Genomic DNA, 24,996 nt, shown 5'->3' with positions numbered 1-24,996 from the left:
CAAATACAAAAAGAAAATATTTTCTATAAAGAAGAATGGAAGTCAGACTGCCCTTAGACTCAGACGCTACAAAACGAAGGTTCGTAGAAAATTGGAGAAAATGCTGTGATGTAACAGTTCCAGACCCAGCCAAACCGTCCTATGTGCTTTTTTCCTAAATAAAATCTTAAGAATGGGTATGTTTTATCATGAGAAATTTACAATGTACATTGAAGTGGATTCAATATGTAAATAACAGTAAGTGTGGAAAAAATTGAGTGTATAACGGCAAACTGATTCATAAAAAAAGAGAATTATATAGATTTTTTAAAATGTATTTATGTATTCATTTTTTACAGGAAGAATGCATGGGGGAGAGAGGCAGAGGAAGAGAGAGAGAAAGAGAGAGAGAGAGAGAGAGAGAGAGAGAGAGAGAGAGAGAATCTCAAGCAGGCTCCACACTCAGCCTGGTGCGGAACTCAATGCCGCAACCCGATCGTGACCTGAGCTGAAATCAAGAGTCAGATGCTCAACTCACTGAGCCACCCAGGTGCCCCCAAATTACACAGATTTTTAGAGAGGAGAATCTATAACCCCCCTATGAAATTTACAAACATCAGGAAAGGGAAGAGTTATGGAAGCAAAAAAGTTAAATGTCTTCAATAACTATAGCCACTCTATCTTTAAAAAAGTCTTTTAAAATTTCCTTTCATCTATATAACAAAAAAAAGGAAGAAAGCAAAGAAGACAACATAGAAACATGAAAAGCCGAAAACCGCAAACACGGTCAGGAAGAAGGTGAAACAAATACAATAGTTGTAGAAATAAACCTAACAATGGTTCATCCCCTTGCCTCTGGATCTAGCGAGTGATGGTTTCACAATATTGCTAATCTGTGGGGACCTCGCTATCCCTTGTTTGTTCCCTTAACCCTGACCGTACTTCTGAAAGTAGTCCCTTCATGTGTCTCTTTATTGAACTCATCTGGAGTTTAACGAGCTGGTAATACACCTTTTGTCTAGTCAACAAGTATCTATTCCCTTATTTTATTCATTGTTTACCTTTATCTTCTAGAACAGTGCCTTGCATATAGCAGGCATACAATAAATATTTGCTAAGTAGTGGGCAAAGAGCATACTTTTTCAAGATCTCATAGAAGACTCGTATCCATAGATCATATACTAGGCCTCGGTGACAATGCAATATTATTTTCAAAGCAAAACTTGCATTTTTTAAACTACAAATCAAAAAAATGTTAGAATTTAAAATGGGAGACTTTGAACTCTGGGTCCTGCTGGAGAAATGGGATCTGGGGCTCACTGTAGGTCTTTCACTCAAGGGTTGGCCCAGTTTGCTGATATGGTCAAAAGGCTGATTAAAATCCTTGCTTCATAAAACTGAAATTGAAAATAATCCTACGATAACCAAATCTTTATATTACATAAAATGATGGTGCATGTTTCTAAAATGCTGTTCGTAATATACATCACCCCACTTCAAAGAGGATATCATGACTAAGAGAAAATCCAGAAAAAGTAAGAGAATGATTACAGGGTAGCATAAGGACGTGATGTATGGGGAAAGGCTAACTGAAGATTCTTCAGTCTGGAAAAATAATGGTTAAAGGAAACATGAAAAAAAAAATCACAAATGGCATAGATGAAATCAATACAGATTTAGTCATTTGATTCTAAAATAGTGAGGAGACACAGTTTGGAACTGGGATGTAGTCATTTTAGAACTAACATAAGGGGGGCGCCTGGGTGGCGCAGTCGGTTAAGCGTCCGACTTCAGCCAGGTCACGATCTCGCGGTCCGTGAGTTCGAGCCCCGCGTCAGGCTCTGGGCTGATGGCTCGGAGCCTGGAGCCTGTTTCCGATTCTGTGTCTCCCTCTCTCTCTGCCCCTCCCCCGTTCATGCTCTGTCTCTCTCTGTCCCAAAAATAAATAAACGTTGAAAAAAAAATTAAAAAAAAAAAAAAAAAGAACTAACATAAGGAAGTAGATTCATAAAACATTAAGTGCCAGATGGGATTTAAAGACTATCTGGTTGAGTTTCTTTGTATTACAAATAAAGAATGGATTTCACCAAATGGTGCTAGGAAAACTGCATTTCCACACGCAAGAGAATGAAGTTGGACCCTCACCACACCATACACAAAAACAACTCAAAAATGGATCAAAGACCTAAACCTAAGAGATAAAACTATAAAATTCTTACAAGAAAACATAGGGGAAATTTCTCACGACATTGGATTTGTTAATGATTTTTTGGATATAACACCAACAGCATAGGAAACGAAAGAAAAACGAGAGGAATCGGACTCCCCCAGAATTAAAAACAGTGCGTCAAAGGACACGATCAATAGTATGAAAAGGCAACCCACGGAACGGGAGAACATGTTTGCAAACCATACGTCTGATAAGGAGTTAACATCCCGAATATAGAAAGAACTCCTACAACTCAATAACAACCTGGTTTAAACAAACAAAAAAAAAGGGGGGGGGGGCAAAGGATTTAAATAGACCTTTCTCCAAAGAAAATAAGCACATGGAAAAAAAAGCTCAACGTCACGGATCATTAGAGAAATACAAATTAAAACACAGTGAGGCACCACTTCACACACACGAGTATGGCTACTCACTAACTAACTAACTAACTAACTAAATAAATAAAACAGCAAGTATGGGTGAGAATGTGGAGAATTGGAACGCTTGTGCCCTGTTGGCGGGCGTGTAACATGGGTGCAGCTGCTGTGGAAAACAGTATGCAGTTCCTCAACATATTTAACACAGAATTACCATATGATCTAGCAATTCCAGTCATGAGTATATACCCAAAATAACGGAAAGCAGGGACTTGAAAAGCTATTTGTATATGTATGTTCATAGCAGCATCATTCACAATAGCCAAACAGTAGAAGAAACCCAAGTGTCCATTAACAGATGAACAGGTCAACAAAATGTGATGTATACATACAGAATACTATGTAGCCTTAAAAGGGAAGGAAGTTCTTTTTTTTTTTTTGAATTTTTTTTTTTTACATTTATTCATTTTTGAGAGACAGAGCACAAGCAGGGGAGGGGCAGAGAGAGAGGGAGACACAGAATCCGAAGCGGGTTCCAGGCTCCCAGCTGTCAGCACAGAGCCCGACGCGGGGCTCGAACTCACAAACCACGAGATCATGACCTGAGCCGAAGTCCGATGCACAACCGACTGGGGAAGGAAGGGGAAGGAAGTTCTGATGCATGCTGGAACATGGAGGAACCTGAGATGGGTCACGCAGAGTGAAATAAGCCAGTCACCAAAGGACAAATATTTTACAGTTCCACTTGTAGGAGTACTTAGAATAGTCAAAATCACAGAAACAGAAAGGGTGGTGGTTGGTGGGGACTACAGGGAGGGAGAAGTGGGGAGTTCTTGTTTCATAGGTACAAGCTGTCTGTTCTGCAAGATGAAAAGAGCTCTGGAGATGGATGGTGGAGACGGCGGCCCAACAGCGTGAATGTACTTAATACCGCTGAGCTTAAAAATGGTTAAGACGCTAAATTTAACATTATGTACATCTTGCTACCATTTTTTTTTTTAAAGAGTAGAACTCATTTCCTTTCCTTTAATCAAAACCAGCTTCTCTTCTTGAGTTCCCCATTTCTGTGAATGGCACCATTCTACGCCCAGCTGTCCTAGCCAGAAACCTGGTCTTGTCCTTGACATCACCTTCTTCCTCCTCCAACCCATGTGGTCACTCATCGACCACTTATGGACCCTTCCGATGTGCCAAGCACTGTCATGGGGGTTCTCCTTGCAAATGTCTGTTTCAGGAAACTTTCACCTTCCACCTAGATGGCCACAGCAGTCCTCTTCCTGGTCTTTCTGGGTCCGGTCCAGCACACTTCGAATCTCTCCCCCACTTTGCAGCAAGAGAGCTCTTTCTTTTAAAAGTGAGCATCTGCAATGGTCCCTCACCTTTCTAAGCCACTTCAATGGCTCTTTGTTGCCATCAAAATAAGGTCCAAAGTCCTTACTTGGCTTATATCGCGCATTAGCATCTGGCTCCTCATTACTACCACAGCCATCACTTTCAATTTTCTGCTGCATTCTATTCACTAGCCGGTCTGAAAACTTTCAGTTCTAGAATTTACCATGCTCTGTCCCTCCTCTGGCCTTTATACCCTGTTCCTTCTCCTTAGAGCACTGGTGACCCTTCCCCATCCCACCAGGACCTTCTTTGCCCAGACAATTTCTATTATTTACTTTATGTCCTGGCTGGTAAATTACTTATGTCGGGAAAACCTATCTGATCCAACCTGACTTTAGGTGGCCCTCCCAGGTGATCCTGTCCTTCCACCATCAAGCACAGTGTGATCATCTGCTTCCTTGCCCCTTCTGGGTTTATTGACCCAAAGTGGGGGGCTCAATAAATAATTAGTAAATGAATTAGGAAATAGGTCCAGAGAGGTTGTGGTTCATTCATAGTTACAACTTAGGTCATTGCACTGCAGGTAGCGGGACCAGTGGTAAAACTAGACCACCAGGGACTCTCCACCCAGGGCTCTTCCCACTGCTACGTCACACGATGGGTCATAAATTCATGAAACTCACTATCCCAAGAGGGGCTGTGACCGGCTTTAAATGGTCCAACCACACAAAAGAGAAGTCGCAAAAATTTTGGCTTTGATATCGTCTGTCTCTCGCCATCGTCCTCTCTTTCGGTCTCAGACAGCTAAGAAGACCTGGGATAGCTGGAAAACAGAACTGACCAGGCGCAATAAGGTCTAAGTTCCATTTGATAGAACACCGAGCCAGGCAACTTTTGCCAGTATTAAAAACCTTGATTTTGCAACCTGTCTAGATTTGGCATTCATAACGCAACGCACAAGTCCCCTCCATGTTAACTCCGTACTGGACGGTGACATTCGGCTTACTGCTGTAAAGCTCTGCCTTGAAGAACTGAGTATGGATTGAAAAGGAAGTGGGTCCCATAATATACACATAGGCATATATATATGTACAGATGTGGGTGTCTATGTTCAGAAACAAATCATTTAAACTAGTCAAAACTGTCATCATTTAGAAGAGGAGTGATGTGGAAGGAGGAAAATAAAATCACATCTTTTATTAAATAAAATACTCCAAATATACATAAATTAAAACTATAATTTCATCTTCAGTGCTTGTGATGTAATTAATCTCTCATACTTTACAGATTTATGCCAACATAGCTTGCCACTGAAATGAAAATTGCATTATGTATACAGTGTGAGCATATTATTTTTCCCAGCCATATCACATGGCTATATCACTGCCTGTCTCCAGCCGAAGTGGAAATTACTGTACAGATATCATTCCGAATGTCGGTATATTGAAACAACGTTTTTCAGGATCACAAGCAAGGCACGGATTCTGTAAAATTTCAGAATCAAGGGGAAATAAAGGCTTAACTTAGGAATGAATTGCTTTAAAAAAAAAGATTCATAATTAAATCATATTGAGTTAATTATGTCCCTGACAAAGCAATTTCTATTTCTACTAATTGGCATTGAGATGAATCTTGACCTTAAATAGTAAGCACTATTCTCCAATGCTCATTTAAAAGCCGACAAATACTGGGGTGCCCGGTTGGCTCAGTGGGTTAGGCGTCCCACTCTTGATTTCGGCTCAGGTCATGATCTCATAGTTCACGAGATCAAGCCCCGCGTCGGGCTCTGTGCTGACAGCACGGAGCCTCCTTGGGATTCTTTCTCTCCCTGTCTCTCTGCCTCTCCCCCACACGTGCACGCACGCACACGCTCTCCCTCTCTCTCACAAGAAATAAACTTTAAAAATTAATTAAAAGCAGACAAATACTCTAGTGCTTGTTAGTACTAATCAAAACCAAGAATACAAGAGGAAGCATGTGTGCTTAGTTTATATAAAATGAGACATACGATCATAAGCTGCTTTAGTAATTGCTTTTGCTGCATTCTTCTGAATATCAGGAATTGTAGAATTTTCTGCAAAGGACAGGAGCTTCTTAAGACCCCCGGTCTGCTGAATCAGCACCAAAGTATCCATATCTTCAAGGCAATTGGCTATCACGGAAAGTGCTTCTATATGAAGGTCATTCAGTTCCTAATAATAAAAGCAAATACAACTTCAGAAAATTGTAGTGAAAGAAATTGACACTTCCCAAATTTTACTACAAGACGAAGGTCAGTCAGAACATAACCTTGTTAACGTTGTTGTGACAGATGCCCAAGGAAACAGTTCTGTTTAATTATCATAACATCACTCTCCCTCACAGTTTGCCCCATCTCTTCTTGCTTCCCTGCTCCAAAATGTTTCACAGATACAGGATCATTTTTTCACAGATAAAGACGCTTGCAGCAATAGTAGCCCAGTGAAGTTGCTCATACAACCTCGTACCGCCAACGATTTTAAAATCCGAAGAAAATATTCTTTGAAAAAGCAGACAGGAGCTGAAGGAAAGCATATTCCCTAAAATCTCCAGCTGGTAGAGGGAAGTGTTGTAAGTCTGTGACTTCTTGCCTCCACTATCATGGGCTCCAACACAGCAATGCTTCTGGTCAAGGAGCTCACTTCACAGCAAACTAAGGGTGCCAGTGGGTCCATGCCCATATCCCACCATCCCGAAGCAGCTGGCTCAACAAAGTGGCCTTTTGAAGACAGTTACGGTGCCAGTGAAGTGGGTGGCAATACCTGGCAGGGCCGGGGCAAGGTTCTCCACTTCATATACGTTCTGAATCAGTGGCCAATATACGGTGCTGGATCTCCCATAGCCAGTGATGGTGGGTCCAGGAATCAGGGGGTGGAAACGGGTGTGGTAGCATTGTTACCCCCTCGTGGCCCATTAGCCATATCTTTGCTTGCTCTCTCCCAGAACTCATGCTCTGTTGGCCTAGAGGTCTTAGTTCCAAAGGAGAGAATGCTTCCACCAAGAGGCATGACAATGATTCCACCGGACTAGAAGTTAAAACTTCCCCCGGCCACTTTGGCCTCCCCATGCCTCCACATAAGCAGGCAATGAAGGAAGTTACTGTGCTGCTAGGGTGGCTGATCCCAACTACCAAGGGGAAACTGGACTGCTACTCCACACCAGAGTGTATCCGGAATACAGGAAGAAGAGTATATCTGGAATACAGGAAGCCCTTCGGGTATCTCTTAGTATTACCATGCTCTGTGAATAAGGTTGAAAGAAAACTAGAATAACCTAATCCAAGCAGGCCTCCTGAATGGCCCAGACCCTCAGGTATGAAGATATGGATCACCCCACCGGGTGAAGAACCACATCCGGTTGAAGTCCTTGCTGAAGGAAAAGGAAATGTGGAATGGGTATTGGAGGAAGATAGTTACCCATACCAACTACCACCATGTGGCCACTTGTAGACAAGAGGGTTGTAACCGCCATGAGTATTTCTTCCTTATTTTGTTATGAGTGTGTGTGTGTGTGTGTGTGTGTGTGTGTGTGTCTGTGAAATAGTGTGGGCATTTTTTCCCTCTCTTATCCCCTCAGGCAACCTAAGATGTATTGACTTTACAAGTTAGTAGTTATTCTTAATTTTACTTCATAGTATTTAAGTTACAGGATATCAAGGAGAAGACTAAATATCCCCCAAGGACATTGCATCCTCTTCTGGGGAAAGGGTTAGTATATTCTGGTTGTACACAGGATAGTTATATCATGCTAGGCATGCAAGGACCTTGCTATTGCCTTGATTTTGAGATTAAGTAGGATTTAAGGAGATATGTAGGGATGCCAAATTGACTCGTGATGATTAATGTTCATGTTTTAACTTGGCTAGGCCACGGTATCCAGATATTTGGTTAAACATTATTCTAGATGTTTCCATGAAGGTATGTCTCTAGATGAACATACTATATAAATCAGTAGACTAAGTAAAGCAGATGATTCTCCCCAGTGGGGATTAAATAACCCTTCCTGCTTTATCCTAGAGAAAACTATGGCTGGTAAAGCCTAAAAGACTAATTCTAGGTATTTCAGGAAATCATGAAGAGGATCCTAAACGAGAATTTAAAAATCTTAAATTTCTAAACCAGAAGAATAAAATTATTTTATTTTTTAAATTTTAATTTATTTAGAGAGCAAGTAAGGGAGGGGCAGAGAGAGAAGGAGACAGAATCCCCAGCAGGCTCTGCACTGTCAGCATGGAGCCCGATGCGGGTCTTGAACTCACAAACCGTGAGATCCTGACCTGAGCTGAAGCCAAGAGTCAGACGCTTAACCAATGAGTCACCCAGGTACCCCTCAAAAAAAGTCTTTTTTTTTTTAACAGTTTGGCTGCTTCTTTTTTTTTTATTTTTATTTTTTAATGTTTATTTATTTTTGAGACAGAGAGAGACAGAGCATGAACAGGGGAGGGGCAGAGAGAGAGGGAGACACAGAATCGGAAACAGGCTCCAGGCTCTGAGCGCTCAGCACAGAGCCTGACGCGGGGCTCGAACTCGCGGACTGTGAGATCATGACCTGAGCCGAAGTCGGACGCTTAACCGACCGAGCCACCCAGGCGCCCCAAAAAAAGTCTTTTATAATGGCCTCTATCATTAATCTGATTTACTCATGCTGATAAACAATGTAGCAATAAACAAATTAATTAATCCATTTTACTGAACACTATGCTTAAATATAATAACATTTTATTTTAAAAAGCATTCTACATTCGGATTTTATAGCAACATGTAGGAGAGGTACATTTCCTCAGAGAAAGTTGAATGAAAAGTGTCAAATACCTTAGTTTCTAGGATGTTAATAAGGTGGTCCACTCCTTGATTGTCTCTCAGCGTCGTTCGTGCCTCCTTATCATTTGTAATAATACCTAAGGTTTTGAGAGCCAACAACTGAATAACTGGATATTCTGACTTCAAGAGATCCAATATAGGGGGATTGCATTTAGTTCTTGAAGTGCGGCTCGACACTGAAAATCCTGCCATGAGATACGAATGATCAAATAAGTAAAATTTAAAGCAAAATACAGTCAGTCACAAGAATGGAGAACCTCTATGGTCTAACAAAGGACATTACAAGTTCTAAACTTCCCATCTTTTATTCCAGATTCCCTTCCAAAGTCGCTCACCCAGTAAGTAAGAAAAACCCTCCATCGACAACACCTGAATATTCATTTTAACTATGCAGACATTGTCAATAACAGGAAGTAGATGTGATCTATGATTTTTGCAGTACCTATTGTTTCTTTATTATCCAGCAAAGTCCTTTTGTTACTAACAGCACTACAATAAATCTGCGCATAATCAAATTCTTTTCACACTCTATACCCTGTTTCCAATAGTATTTGATAAAATGAAATGATGCCATCAATTCCTTATTATCTTCATCCAAATGGATTATTTATGAAATGCTTACATGCACACAGTGCTGCTGGCAGGCCCTGTGCACGCAAATTTATACCAGGTTGAGTTCAGACACATGACCTTTATACAAGACGTTTATGATATCAAGGGGTCGTTAGAGTCTCGGTGAGTCGCTCTCCCCTGTGTGTCTGCAATTCTGTGTATGTGAGTGGTGGGGAGAGGGCTAGTTGGGGTGAGCAGTGGAGAAAACCAAGCAAAAAGTCATGAAAAGCCCCCAAACTCTGACTACTAATCGTGACACTTAAAATCAAAATATCATAAATGTCAAATAGTATTGAGGTGGAAAAGGTCCCATTAACAGCTTAGCTTTTCTCTATCCATCCTTCAGTGCATGCTTCCTACAGGCATAAAAACTGTAGAAAGTTGTTTGCTGTGGGTTGAATTGGGTCCCCCCAAAATGTATGTTGAATTCCTAACCCTCGGTATCTCAAAACATGACCTTATGTAGAAACAGGGTCAGTAGAGATGTTATTAGTTAAGATAATGTCATAGTGGAGCAGGGTAGGTACTTAACGGTGTCCTTAGAGGACTGGGGTCTTTAAAAGAAGAGAAAGCATGGGGTGCCCTGGTGGCTCAGTTGGTTGAGTGTCCGACGTTGGCTCAGGTCATGATCTCAGTTTGTGAGTTCGAGCCCCGCGTTGGGGCTCAGAGCCTGCAGCCTGCTTGGGATTCTGTGTCTCCCTCTCTCTCTGCCCCTCCCCTGCTCACTCCCTGTCTCACTCTCTCTCAAAAAGAAATAAACATTAAAAAAATTTTTTTAAATACATAAGAGGAGGCACAACAGAGGGAGAGATTGCAATGATGGCAGCTGTATACCAATGACCTCCAGGGATTGACGGCCGCCACCAGAAGCTAGGAAGAGGCCGGGAGGATGCTTCCCAGAGCGGCCTTGGGGGCAGGGCCCTGCTGACACCTCGAGGTCGGACCTCCAGCCTCCAGCACTGAGAGAAACCCCTGTTGTTTGTTTTAAGCCGCTCCACGTCTGGGGTAGTTTGTTACGGGCGGTCGGAGGAAATTAACATGCTGTTATTCACCAGTACTTCTGTTGTGAAGAATAGTGAAGGCAAGTCTTTTCATTTCTCTTTGATTAAAAAATTATAGGGAAGTAAGAGCTATGAGGAGTCTTGGGATGAAAGATACTAACCCACTGACCGCGTTATTTAGGCCTGTGGGATAAGAGAAGGGGGACTGTGGAGCAGGGAGGAGCCAGGGTAGAGGCCAGTGAGTGCCCAGCCTGGGGCAATGACTTCTGAGGCCGGGAATGCTCTTGCCGCCTTCGGGCATAGCCCATTTGTCTCTCTTTCTATATGATTTGTCTAGATACTCCACCTCTCGGTGAACCCTCCTTTACCTTCACTTCACTATCTCTTCCTTTTATTTTCTACTGCTAGCTCTTTCAAATGGCATTTTGGTATTTTCAGTTGATCTAAGCAAAGCTAATCAAATGTGTGTGCGAATTGTTCAGGAACCTGAGCGGCAAAAGAAACAGAGAAGGCTGTTCAAAGTGTCAGGAAGCTGACCTGCTGTGGGGGGGCGGTGCCTTGAGGGGCTGCGGGAGGGGTGGGGACGCTGGACAGCACAGGTAGAAGAGGCCAAGGCAGGCTGTTTCTTTCCATAACAAAGGAAAAACAGTTCAGTGACAAAGCACCTCGCAATCATAAACAATGAGCCCTGTTCAGCATACTCAACTCATTGGGTCTTCACCAATAAATAAGTCTAATCCAAAAATCTTGGTACACTGAATACGGTATGCATTGCATCCAATGTGCTTAGATCACCAAGGTTAGGTCAATAAGTCTGCGTGGGTGAAACCTCATTCAATGTATTAGATTCCACGTTTCAAGAAGAAATACATTTATCTACTTTCATCCTGCCTTAATTTGCAAGCCATTCTATTCTTTGAAAATTTACATACACTTCTAAAATGCCCTTTCATAGACCTGTACTCTGAAAATGATGAAACATTGAAGGAAATTGAAGGCAACACAAAGAAATGGAAAGATATTCCATGCGCATGTATTAGAACAAATACTGTTAAAATGCCTATACTACCCAGAGCAATCTCTACATTTAATGCAATCCTTATCAAAATGCCAACAACATTCTAGAACAGGCAATCCTAAAATTTGTATGGAACCACATAAGACCCCAAATAGCCAAAGCAATCTTGTAAAAGAAAAACAAGATGGGAGGAACCACCACTCCAGGCTTCAACGTATATACAAAGCTGTAGTAATCGAATAGGATGGTAACTGACACAAAAGTAGACACCCAGATCAATGGAACAGCATAGAAAACCCAGAAATAAACCCACAATTATATGGTCAATTCATCTTTGGCAAAGGATGCAAAAACATCCACGGGGAGAGAGAGTCTTTCAATAAATGGTGTTGGGAAAACTGGACAGTAACATGCAAAAGAATGAAACTGGGCCACGTTCTTACACCATACACAAAAATAAACTCAAAATGGATTAAGGACCTAAATGTGAGACAGGAAACCATAACAATCTCTGAATAGAGCCCAGGCAATTATTTCTCTGACACTGGCCATAGCAACACCTTTCCAGATATGGCTCCTGAGGCAAGGGAAACAAAAGCAAAAATAAACTATTGAGACCACATCAAAATAAAAAGTTTATACAAGCAAAGGAAACAATCAACAAAACTGAAAGGTAACCTTCCGAATAGGAGAAGGTATTTGCAAATGGCATATCCAGTAAAGGGTTAGTATCCAAAATACAGTATATAAAGAACTCATACAATTCAACACCCAAAAAACAAATAATCCAATTAAACATGGGTAGAAGTATGAACAGACACTTCTCCAAAGAAGACATCCAGATGGCCAACAGACACATGAAAAGATGCTCAACGTCACTCACCATCAAAGAAGTGCAAATCAAAACTACAGTGAGCTATCACCTCACACCTGCCGGAACGGCTAAAATCAACAACACAAGAAACAACAGGTGTCAGCAAAGATGTGGAGAAAAAAGAACCCTCGCGCCCTGTTGGTGGGAATGCAAACTGGTGCAGCCACTGTGGAAGGGAGTCTGGAGGTTCCTCAAAAAGTTAAAAAAACAGAACTACTCTCTGATGCAGTAATTGCACTCCTGGATATTTACTCCAAATATTCAAAAACCCCAATTTATAAAGGGATACATGCATTCCTATGTTTATTGCGGCATTATGTCTAATAACCAACTTATTGAAGCAGTCCATTCACCTGTTGATGGAGATATAAATAATGAGATATTATTCGGTCAAAAAAAGAATGAAGTCTTGGCATAACGCAACAACACGGGTGGAGTTAGAGCATTATGCTAAGCAAAATAAGTCAGTCCGAGAAAGACAAATACCATATGATTTAAAAATTTAAGAAACAAAACAAATGAACAAAGGCAAAAAAGAGAGACAGAGAGAGACAGAAAGAGAGAGAGAGAGAAAAAAAGAAACAGATCCTTAACTATAGAGAACAAACTGAAAATGCCCTTTCATGGGACACAATTGCTTATAAAATGTGAAAGTTGAAAGGTATCTACACTCAACCTCCATTCTTTCTTTTCCCCAAACGATAACTCCTAAATAGTACCAGAAAAAAAAAAAAAAACAAAAACAAAAACCAGTGAATCAAAACTGAGGAGTTTTTAACACCTTTTAGCCTTTTTTATTGGGCAAATCAATTCTATAAATAGCTTTGGTCAAAACCCACTTTTAGAAATCACCCTCACCTGGGTCAAGTTGTAAATGCACTCAACAGAGTTCTTCTTCACGTCAGGGTCTGGGCTGGCCAGCAGTCTGACGAGTGGCTCTAACCCGCCGTGCTCCAATATCTGCACTTTGCTGGTATACTCCGCAGACATGTTCGCCAGGCAAAGACTGGCAAACTCATGAATCACCACTTCCTCTGCACATCAAAGATAAACAACACAAGTGTGCGAAAGGCTTCCGCAACCACTACTTTAAAACACGTTTTGAAAACCAAAGCTTCACGAATCCTAACTTTGGTGAGAGCCCCTCTTGGCTTGAAAGACCTTAAGGACAATTCACCGTTGATATTACATAGGCTATTTCCGAGGAGTAGTTTAATGAACTGCGAAAAACAAACCAGTCCCATTTTTGAAACAGATGCGTGATGCAAAACTACCTTCTGGAGCAAGCTGAGCGATGACGGAATTCATGACATCTAGTTCCCTTAACAATTTTTTAACATCGTCTGCAAAAGAAGAAACAGCGTGTTAATGTTTCTTATTATCAATAACAGCGAGGTTGTTTAAACAGTCCCTTATGAGATAGGCTTTATTATTACCTAATTTTACAAATAAAGAAACTGAGGCTCAAAATCAGCAAGTCAGTGGTGAGACCAGGTAGCATGGTCATGGTCAGGTCTGTCGGACCCTAGACAGACTCTAGCCCCTCTCCTTGATCACCGAAATATACTACCTTCCGACAACACTAGAAAAGATAACCAGAAAAGTGCAAAGTGTACCTAGAACACTAATCAGTAAAGCCGAGTTACTGCTCCCTACATTTGTTTACCGTATAGTAGAAATTCCTTTTGGTGTTGTTTTGTTGGAAAGGGTATTTTTAAATTTTGATTTTAAGAAAACTTGTGCAGAATGCAAGTAAGAATTATCCTCAGCCTTTTCGATTACTATATCTTGGTTGTGTTCCATTTGATTATCAGAGATGCCAAAAATGATTAAAGACAAGTATATTGATTTGTTTAAAGTTCACTTCTGTACTAGTCACGTGAGCCTAATTAAGGCCGGGCAGACACGCCCCTATTTCTCCGCTGCCATCCTTAACCCGTGTTTTCTGAGAAATAAGGCATAAGAAATAAGGTACTCATTTAGTTTTTGCAGTGGTTCTTGGTCAGTTATCTTTGTAAGCCGAAATTAGCATCATTAGCATTTTGGAAAATTTCACTTCACGGCTGAGAGTCTCTGGATGGATTTTTCCTCATTAACCACTGGGTATACTTGACTTTTATTGGACACCTTTTGCTCTGTTTCTGTTCAAAATGGCGGAAGAGGGCCAGCAAACTTATCGCTGGCTTACATGTATGTAAATAAGCTCGAAGTACAAAAGAATAGTAGAGCTTCTGGAAAGGGTAGCGTCCCAAAGTGGAGGGCGTTATTTTACAGTCAACACTGGTTCAAAAAACGGGGGCGCCTGGGTGGTTTCGTTGGGTGAGTGTCCAACTCTTGATTTCTGCCATGATCCTAGGGTCATGGGATCCATGATCCCAGGGTCATGGGATCCAGTTATCCAGCCCCGGGAGATTCTCTCCCTCTCTCCCTGTCCCTCTCCCTGGCTCATGCTTTCTCTTGCTCTCTCTCTCTAAAATTAAAAAAAAAAAAAAAAAAAGTATACCTTGACAGGGAATTAAACAAGTGAAGGCATCCTACTCAGATCCTACTGTGCCCTCTGCTTCTCTCGTTTCCCTGCAGGAAGGAAATGCTCCCGCAGACCGAGGCCGCCTGGCTGGGCCCGTATGTGACACCTCACGTTCTTCTGCCCTAACAACTCAAAAGTCTTCATCACAGAAACCCGTGCCACGAAATTCCCTTCTAGACAGGAAGTTAGCCAAATCTGTCCAGTAACAGATCTAGTAGAGCTCTCCACTAAACCATTTTTCTCTTGGCTCAGAGGAGGGCTCAGATTCTGTGGCAGTGCCTATAAATCGGTGGCATAGCGGATCGGTTTGTTATTCTGCTTTTTGACACCAATTGTCCCTAAAGGATCTTTCTTTTCCTGAGGGTAAGTCAGCAAAACATAACGGATAAGTGCCTATTTTCATCACTTTAAAAACAATATCGATCTCTGCCCCCTTCTTTCTCCACAGAGAACACGCTCATATAGGGCAACTGAATAGAAACTCTATCTATTGTGGTTGGTCCATGCAAATGTGTTCTAGCTGGGGGCGCCTGGGTGGCACGGTTGGCTAAGCGTCTGACTCTTGACCTCGGCTCAGGTCACGATTTCACAGTTTGTGAGTTCAAGCCCCGCATCGGGCTCCGCGCTGATGGCGTGGAGCCTGCTTGGGATTCTGTCTCTCCTCTCTGCTCCTCCCCCACTTGTGCTGTCTCTCTCTCAAAATAAATAAATACATTTTTAAAAATTGGCTTTAAATATGTTCCAGCTAAACTCTAGGACACATACAATTTTAGGTGGTTCAGAACTGCCAACACCTTCACTTCCTGGAGTAACTTCATGCAATCTGGGTTTTTTTAAAAAACATTTTTTTAATGTTTTTACTTAGTTTTGAGAGCGAGAGAGAGCAAGCAGGGGAGGGGCAGAGACAGAGGGAGACACGGAATCTGAAGCTGGCTCCAGGCTCTGAGGTGTCAGCACAGAGCCCGACATGGGGCTCAAACACACAAACGGCAAGATGGTGACCTGAGCTCAAGTCAGAGGCTTAACCGACTGAGCCACCCAGACATCCCATGCAATCTGTTGTAACTGCACTCTTATTTACACTTTCTGGTTGCCTAATATGAACCATCCAATTTATTTTTGACCTTATATACTCTTTTACATCAACCTTTTCTTAAGATGGCAAGCTCTTCAGATCGCCATAAGTAATGTAAAATCTGGGCTTCAAGGATGGCAATGAACTCTCTCTTTAGCTGACTTCATTAAATGAGCCTCTGTTATACGGCCTCATCAAACTAAATACAAACCGGGGGCGGGGGGGGGTGGTGCGTAAGAGACAGCAACTCCATTTTGATTAAAAGGTTTAACACAGTAATTTAAATGCTTGTCTTGAATGACCCAGGATTAGCATAGGCTCATAACTCAATCACTTTAGAAAAAAGACGAAGAAGAAAAATCAAGAATTTGTTTGCTCTCACAGCAATCCTTTTAGCACCAGGCATTCTGTTGGAACATCGTACTGGTTCATCCACTATGAACATAGTGAAAGCATTGAGTACGTGAAAGGCATGTGAAGATACACATCTCTAAAGAAAAAGCGGTTATTTTAAGACAGTCTAAAGATGATTTAACCATGCAGCACCAGAGGTGCGTTTGTTTACCAATTAGTCTGGAAACATGCCTTTTCACTGAAAAAAATTTCTTTAACGTTTATTCATTTTTGAGAGGCAGAGACAGAGTGTGAGTGGGGGAGGGGCAGAGAGAGAGGGAGACACAGCATCCGAAGGAGGCTCCAGGCTCTGAGCTGTCGGCACAGAGCCCGAGGCAGGGCTCGAACTCCCGGACTGTGAGATCATGACCCGAGCCGAAGTCAGATGCTCAACCGACTGGAGCCACTCAGGTGCCCCAGGCCTTTTCGTTTAGAGTGAACGACTAGCTTAGTCGCCTTGGACATGGATGGCCAGTGAAGCAAAAGCTATTCATGTACTGGCCGTACTGACAAAGCAGGAACACGAGCCATTGAGGACGCCAAGCAGGTTATCGTGTCATCAGATCGTTCACGTAGAAAATGAATCAGTTCCCATAAATGCCTTGATTTTTTTTTTTTTTTTTTTTACCCAATTCGTGGAATCAAAAGAAAGCTCTTGGTCAGGGGGCGGGAGGGTTCATTCACCATATCTAAGACCCACAGGCTCGCTGGAAACCACCAAGACAGCAAAAGTCTTTCCAGTGTTATGCTTCGTGGTAGCAGACTGCACCCCAGCACTGGTCACAGCCCAGCCAGCAGGCTCCCAGGGGGTGGCTCTACGGGTCTGAGAGCCGTCACATTGAGCACGCAAATGCAACGGTTATTCTCAATATTTTAGGGTCACAGACTCTTTTGGAAACTTGTGACATGCAACATACAAACCCTGCTCAGGCAAATGTGGCAAACAATTTGGAGGGCTTCACAGATTATAAGCTCCTCGTGTATTGGAAGGTGCAAACTCTAAATAAAATGAATGCGAGAAACCAAGAACAAAAGTAAATAGGAAAAAAAAGTCATAGAAACCTAGACACTAAGTTAGAAGGCAGAAGTCTCAGCAGAAAATTATGACTCTCCTTTCCAAAGGACACGCATTCTCCGCCAGAATCATGTAGTAGGAGAACCTGAGTTAGCATGTGCACTCGTGTTACGGATCGGAGAATACTTGATGAATACAAGTCCACAAAGCTAGGAGCCAGAGAGTAGAGTTCTAATTCTAGCTCTGATCTGATTTCTTCTATTAACCACCCGCATGAATGCACAAGGAAGCTAATCCTTTCAGAGCTCTTTTCTATTTTTAAAACGAGGAGTTGCATAAGAGGTATTACAAAGCACCCCCGCTTCTCAAATTCTGTGGCGTGTAAACGGAATAAAACATAAGAAAAATTTTCATGTTCCCTTTTTTGATTATAAATACTTTCAAGGTGGCTCATTCAACATGGCGGAATTAGTACACAGACAGCCCCTGAGACAAATTCATGAAGGCCCCACGATACAAATGATTACTACCTTGTTTAACTTCTCTGTACCTCAGTTGCCCCCCATATAAAGGGAATGACCATAGCACCGACCTCATTAAATGACTGAACGTACAAATAGCATGTAGGACAGCGCCTGGCACATTGTAAATGCTGTGTGAGTGTTGACTAATGTTACCAAAATCTGGGTTGGTAGAGCATCCACTCCCCCACGACTGTCCTCATCATCCTGCAGCCAGAAATACCCCCAGAGCCCCTGCCTTCCAGAACAGCCGCCATTAGAGCTCCCGCACTTGCCTCCAGATCCCCTTCCACTGACAGCCCCAGCGGGGCCCCATCAGCCCCCCAGAACGGCAGGCAGTGTTCACGCAGTCTTGGCGGCGTTGGCTGTAAGGGCACAGATGTCACCTAAAACTCTCCTTCCCCATCACTTCCCATCTTCCTGTCTGTGACATTAATGCCACCGTCCCTGCTGGACAGCGTGGAATAAGGAGCCCCCCTTCCTCTCCCGTCCTGTCTCACCCCAGGGTTCAGGAAAGTGAGGGGGGGGGGGGGAGTCAGGAAGTTGAGGGAGGAAACTGAGCTTGTGCTTTTGCTGAGACTGGTGAGGGGGGGGAAGGATGATAACTTTAGCCGCATGCCATGAGACAGACAGATATGTTTATTCCTAACTGCCTGGGTTTCGGTTTAGAGTTCATGCAGTCTTCACCAAGAATGTCATGTTTTATTATAAAGTCACAAGGCCTTTAGTGGCTAACTCAGAAACCTACCATTATAACATGAAAATGACTTTCAAGTGAAACAGGCATCCTGTTCATTAGTCAGGGACTGCCTTTATTGGCAGAGTTTTCGTCAAACCGGTATTCTAACAGACATAATAGCATATTTTAACTAATACTATCATTTCACCATATTAAACATATGAAAATATTCAAGCCATAGATCTGATTTAAGAAATAAATACATGTCTAAAATTATTTTTGGCAAAGTATATTTTGCAGTTTCAGAAAAATAAATGTATCAAACCTCTTCGCCCTGGGTTACTTTCACTATGAAATACATACGAAGTGTAGCTGACATATGGGCGGACAAATTACGTCACGCTAACTCCAGAAAAGAGCTATTTTAAGAGACAATGAGTGCCCTTCAACTTGTTAGACTCAAACCTACCACGTCACCAACTCTGAGAGTTTTACATGGATATATTTGCATATATTTTTATATTTTAAAAATATCTCGGGGTTGGGGCGCCTGGGTGGCGCAGTCGGTTAAGCGTCCGACTTCAGCCAGGTCACGATCTCGCGGTCCATGAGTTCGAGCCCCGCGTCGGGCTCTGGGCTGATGGCTCAGAGCCTGGAGCCTGTTTCCGATTCTGTCTCCCTCTCTCTCTGCCCCTCCCCCGTTCATGCTCTGTCTCTCTCTGTCCCAAAAATAAATAAATGTTGAAAAAAAAAATTAAAAAAAAAAATATCTCGGGGCTCCTGGGTGACTCAGTCTGTTAAGCATCTGACTTTGGCTCAGCTCATGATCTTTCAGTTCATGAGTTCAAGCCCTGCAACAGGCTCTGTGCTTTCAGTGAAAAGCCTGCTTCCGATCATCTGTCTTCCACTCTCTCTGCCCCTCCTGCCACCTCAAAAAAAAATAAACAGTAAAATAAAGAAGAAAAATATGTTCTTAAAATATGAAATCATAATCTGTTGTATTATATTTATTTAACTTTTCGTTAACATCAAAGTCAGTTCACATAAAATTAAAAACAAACCCCTTAAAGTTAAATTTTAAAAAAAGGATAATGCATTACATGAGGTTATGAGATTATGTCTGAGAGTTGATACTTACTATTAGAAGCCAGGATTCCAAATATCATGGTAGCATTTCGTCTTACAATTTTGTCTTCATGGGTGAGCAGCTTGGTTAAAGGTTCCACAGCTCCAAGTTCAAGGAGGGTAGCTTTGTTTTCTTCACCTGATAGCACAGGTAAAATCAAATCATGCATGGATATCATCAGTCTCATCAAAACTCTCCCTCGTGCCATTTTAATTTCTTACTTGCTGTTTGCCTTTCACATTCCTCTTTGCTTCCGCATATACATACACTTTATTTCCGCATAGATCTCGGAATAAACTTTAGAGCGCAGGGATCCTCGACATTTGCTGCTTTCCTTCCTCCTGATGCTTATTTCAAGAGCTGGCTTCCTCTTGTCATTCAGTTCTCAGTTCACACTGCACCTGCTCAGAGGGTCTCCCCTGACCACCCTATCTAATGTTACCACTACGTCCAAGCCTTTCTTCCTCTTCCCTAGTCTATTTCCTTCATACCACTTAGCCATCTCCTTGCCTCGTTTGCCTGTTCCACTAGAACTTAATTTTCCACGAGGACAGATACCCTTTCTGTTCTGTTCTCTCGTATCCTCAGCGCCTAGCATAGAGCCGGTCATATACTGGCGTAATTAATCACGAGACTTCATTAACATACACGGACCCCACTTCAAGTTAAAGTGGGATGGTGGGGTGAGTTCAGGGAGTTCGTTTTTCACCCACTGGGGTTACAGCACCTATTTTGTCATCCAAGATGTGTCTGCAGCTAGCATGAAGGTTCACACACAGAGGGGAGCCGCCAGGGTAACTGGGGACTCCTTAGCTGTGGCAAGAAACCCCAGAAGGCCACGTAATGCCAGAGTCTTGCTGAACTATAGAAGCAATTTAGCTATATCTTGATGAGTGGGATATCGTTCTACAAAGTCAGGAACAATGTTTGGGTCCTGATTAATTTCAGCTTTTTAATTTCATGGACTACGAAAACATAGATCTCACTTTCAAAATTAATTTGAGATATAATAAAGTCCCTTTCACTTGTCTTGCCTCGGTTTTCTCATAAAATTAGAGTATTTTATATTTTAAGTTATAGGTCCATATTCTGATAACACGCAGACTATATCTTCCTAATGAAATTGCCCTGTCTCTAAATGGTCAAATTTGTCGCCTGCTAAGAACATGTTGAAATATGCATTGTTGACTATCACAAACTTCTCTTCAAATCTTCCAATATTTACATCTTAAGGAAATTCTAAAACTTAATTTCTTAGGTGAAAACATTTTGTCAAATGAATCTTTAGTATAAATTTTAAGATACTTATGCTTAAATAAAAAGATATTTTATATGTCATATTGTCATAAAAATTAAGTTTGTCTTTAAATTTTTGTTCTGAGACTTTTATTACATAACTTGAATTATTTCTTCATCAAAATACATTTCTTCTCAGTTTATAAACAATGCTGTGTATTATGATTTTATGGCCAGCAAAAGAGGATTTGCAAAATTAATAGCTTGTGTAATCTTTACATCTATTTTTATTCTTTTTTGACAGTTTTGATGAGGCATCATTGACATACAATAGACTGTACAAACTTAAAGAGAACAATTTGATAAATTTTGACCCATGTTTAACACCCATGAAACCAAACAGCACCATTAAGGGAAAAAAAAAAACATATCTAACAGCCCCAAAAGTTTCCTCTTGACACTTTGTGACTTCTTCCTCCTGTTACTATACATTATTTGGCATTTCCCAGAACTCTATATAATCACAGAGTATGAATTTGTTATTGTCTGGTTTTGCTCAGTCTGATTACTTTGAGATGAATCCATGTTGTAGCACGTATCATAGTTCATCATTTTTATTGCCGAGTCCTACACCATCATATGGATATACCACACTTTGACTGGATCATATGGTAGGTGTACATTTAACTTTTTGAGAAACTACCAAACTGTTTTCCAAGGTGATGGTACCATTTTACGTCCTCATAAGCAATGTACGAGAGTTCCTATTTCTCCATATCCTAGCCAATATTTCTGTCGATCTTTCTGATTAGAGTAATCCCGGTGACTGTGAAATAGTATCTCATCACGGTTTTAATTTGTATTTCCCTCATGACTAATGATGTTGATTTTTGCCATCCATATGGCCCTTTAACCAAGTGGCTATTCAAATCTCTTGCTCATATGTATGTTTAAACTTGGTTTACTTTATTACTGAGTTTTGAGAGTTCTGGACACAAGTCCTTTATCAGATATATGATTGACAAAGATTTTCTCGCGATCTATAGCCTATCTTTAAAAAGAAAATTACTAGACCTTTTTTTGAGCAGTTTTAGGTTTATAAAAAAAAAGGAACAAAACACACAGAGTTCGCATACTCTCCATCTCTCTTCCTTCCCCCACTTCCCTAATTATTAACATCATGCATTAGTGTGGCACATTTGTTACCATTGATGAACCGATATTGATACGTTGCTATTAACTAGAGTTGGCAATGTACATTACAGTTCACTGACTGTGTAGTACAACTCTATGGGTTCTGAGAAATGCATAAGATTATGTTTAGCTTTCCGAGAAACTACCAAACGGTCTTCCCAAGTGCCTGTACTATTTTGGACTTCCACCAGCAATGAATGAAAGTTCCTGTTGTTCCACATCTTCACCAGCACTTCATGCTGCCATGAATTCATGCTGTTTACAATTTTAGCCATTCTTCTAGTAGGTGTGTGGGGATATTTCACTCTTGCTTTAATTTCCTGGTTAACATACGACACCTTTTCACACACTTATTTGCCATCTGTGTATCTTTTTTTGGTTAGGTGTGTGGGTTCAGGGTAAATTTGATAACATCCGGTCAACTGTCCTCTTATGGATTATGTTTTAGTGTCATACCGAAGAGATTTTTGGCTAACCCAAGTTCAGAAAGGTTTTCTCCTATGTGTTCTAGAAGTTTTATAGTTTTAAGTTTTATGTGGATATCTCATTCTAAAACCATTTGTTAAAAAGACTGACTTTTTCTACTGTATTGCTTTTGTACCTTGGTTGAAAAATTGTCCATATATATGTGGGCCCATGTATGGCTTCTTTATTCTGCTTCTTTGATCTATTTGTTTATCTTTGTGCCAATAACGCTATCTTACTTACTGTAGCTTTATAATAGTCTTAAATCGGGAAGAGAATGTTCTCAAGGTTGCTACTTTTTCAAGATTGTTTTCACTTTCAGGGTGTCTGGGTGGCTCAGTTGGCTAAGCATCTGACCTCGGCTCAGGTCATGATCTCACTGCTTGTGAATCTGAGCTCTGCATCAGGCCCTGGGCTGAAGCCTGCTTCAGATCCTGTCTCTCTGTCCCTCCCCTGCTCGTGCTCTCTCTCTCTCTCAAATAAAAATAACACAAAAAATTTTTTTTAAAAAGATTGTTTTGACGTTTACTAGAAGCTTTGCATTTCCATCTGAATTTTAGAATTAGCTTGTCAATTTCTACAAAAAAAAATTGCTCAGATTTTGGTAGGAATTGCATTAAATACATAGATCAATCTGGGGAAAAATGACATCTTAACAATTGACATCTTCCACGCCATTAATACAGTATCTCTTTCCATTCATTTAGAACTTCTTTAATTTCTCCCAGAAATATTTTATAGTTTTCAGTGTACAGATTTTTTTCCCACCTTTTGTCAGATTCATCCTATGATCTCATACTTTTTGGTGCTATTGTAAATAGTGTTAAATTTCATGTTGATTTCCAATTGGAAACCTGGAATTGGAACTTTGCTAAACTTCCAATTGGAACTTTGCTAATGTATTATTTCTAGTAGCTTTTTTGTAGATTCAATAGACTTTTCTATATGAAAGATGATATCATAGTCTATAAATCAAATATAGTTTTGCTTCATCTTTTCCGATCTGGATGCCTTTTGTTTCTTTTTCTTACCTGATTGCATTAATTAGAACTTCCCATACAGCCAAGAGCAGACATTTTTCTCTTGTTCCTGATCTTAGGGGGAAAGCATTCAGCCTTTCACTATTAAGTGTTAGTTGGCCATAGAGGAAGTCTGTAACTACTCCTACTTTGCTGAGATATTTTATCAGGAGGAGACACTGGACTTTATAAAGATAATTCTTTGCATTTATTCAGATCATAATATGGTTTTTCTTTTTTTAAATATAGTCTATTCATATCCTAATGCTGCTATAACAAATTACCAAAAACGTAGTGGCTTAAAACACAAATATATTATCTATGGTCTGGAAGTCAGGAGTATGTAGTTGGCCAAGTGGGCTAAATTTGAGATGCGGACAGGATTATGTTCCTTTTTGAAGTATTAGGCAAGAACCCATTCTCATTTCTTCCCATGAACATTCCTTGGCTAATGAGCATCTTCTATTTTTAAAGCCAGCAATCACATCACTCCGATCTCCGCGTCTACTGTCACATCTTTTCCTCTGACTCTGACTCTCTTGTCTCCTTCTGCCACCTATAAGGACCCTTGTAATTATGTAGGCCCCACCTGGATAATCCAAGATATTTTCCTCTTCTCAAGATCAGCTGATTAGCAACCTTAAATATATCTACAACCTTATTTCGGTTGTCGATAACATAACATATTCACAACTTTCAGGGATTAGGGGAGTTATTATTCTGCCTACCACACATAGTAAAATACCTTGATTGATTTTCAAATGTTAAAGCAACCTTGCAATTTGGGAATAAATCTCGTTGGTCATGATCTTTATCTATATCTATATCTATATCTATATCTATATCTATATCTATGAGGTATATTAACCTGCAGATTTATTTTCCTATAAGGACTTTGTCTGTTTGGGGTATCAGGGTAATAGTGACTTCACGGAATGAATAGGGGATTATTCCATCTTTCTCAATTTTCTGCAAGAGTTTATATATAACTGGTAGCACCTCTTCCTTAAGTATTTGGTAGAATTCAGCAGCGAAAATATCTGGACCTGGAGCTTTTTTTGTGAGACAGTTTTGAACTACAAATTTTAATTTCTGTAATAGATACAGGGATATTCAGGCTATCTATACTTTCTTTAGTGAGCTATGGGAGTTTATTGTCTTAAAATACATTTGCCTACTTCATCTAAGTTGTAGAATTTATTGGCATTAGATTGTTCATAGTATTAATATTATCCTTTTAATATCTGTAGGATCCAGAGTGATGTCCCCTCTTTCATTCCTGTATTGATAATTTGCCTTCTCTCTTTTTAGCAATCTGGCTCAAGAGTCATACACATACACACACACACACACACACACACACACACACACACACACACACATATATTTCACTTGTTTATTTTATAATAGAAAGTTCATACCTCTTAATCCCCTTTACATCATCTCTCCACCCACCTCCCCTCTGACAACTACCAGTTTGTTCTCTGCATTTAAGACTCTGTTTCA

The 24,996-nt window shown here is 40.9% G+C and overlaps 1 protein-coding gene across 1 annotated transcript in view; it reads right to left on the bottom strand.

Moving 5' to 3' along the window:
• Window positions 1-24,996, bottom strand: part of ARMC3 (armadillo repeat containing 3) — a 100,883-nt gene that overhangs the window by 50,999 nt on the left and 24,888 nt on the right. The window contains 6 exon segments of the mRNA XM_045463541.1: window positions 5,906-6,089; window positions 8,727-8,881; window positions 8,884-8,920; window positions 13,099-13,274; window positions 13,515-13,583; window positions 19,589-19,714. Of these exon segments, the coding sequence (XP_045319497.1) occupies window positions 5,906-6,089; window positions 8,727-8,881; window positions 8,884-8,920; window positions 13,099-13,274; window positions 13,515-13,583; window positions 19,589-19,714 (747 nt within the window).

The sequence above is a fragment of the Leopardus geoffroyi genome, chromosome B4 (genome assembly GCF_018350155.1).
Source record: "Leopardus geoffroyi isolate Oge1 chromosome B4, O.geoffroyi_Oge1_pat1.0, whole genome shotgun sequence".
NCBI lineage: Eukaryota > Metazoa > Chordata > Mammalia > Carnivora > Felidae > Leopardus > Leopardus geoffroyi.
The sequence above is the reverse complement of the archived record's forward strand: the minus strand, read 5'-3'. Positions and strand labels throughout refer to the sequence as shown.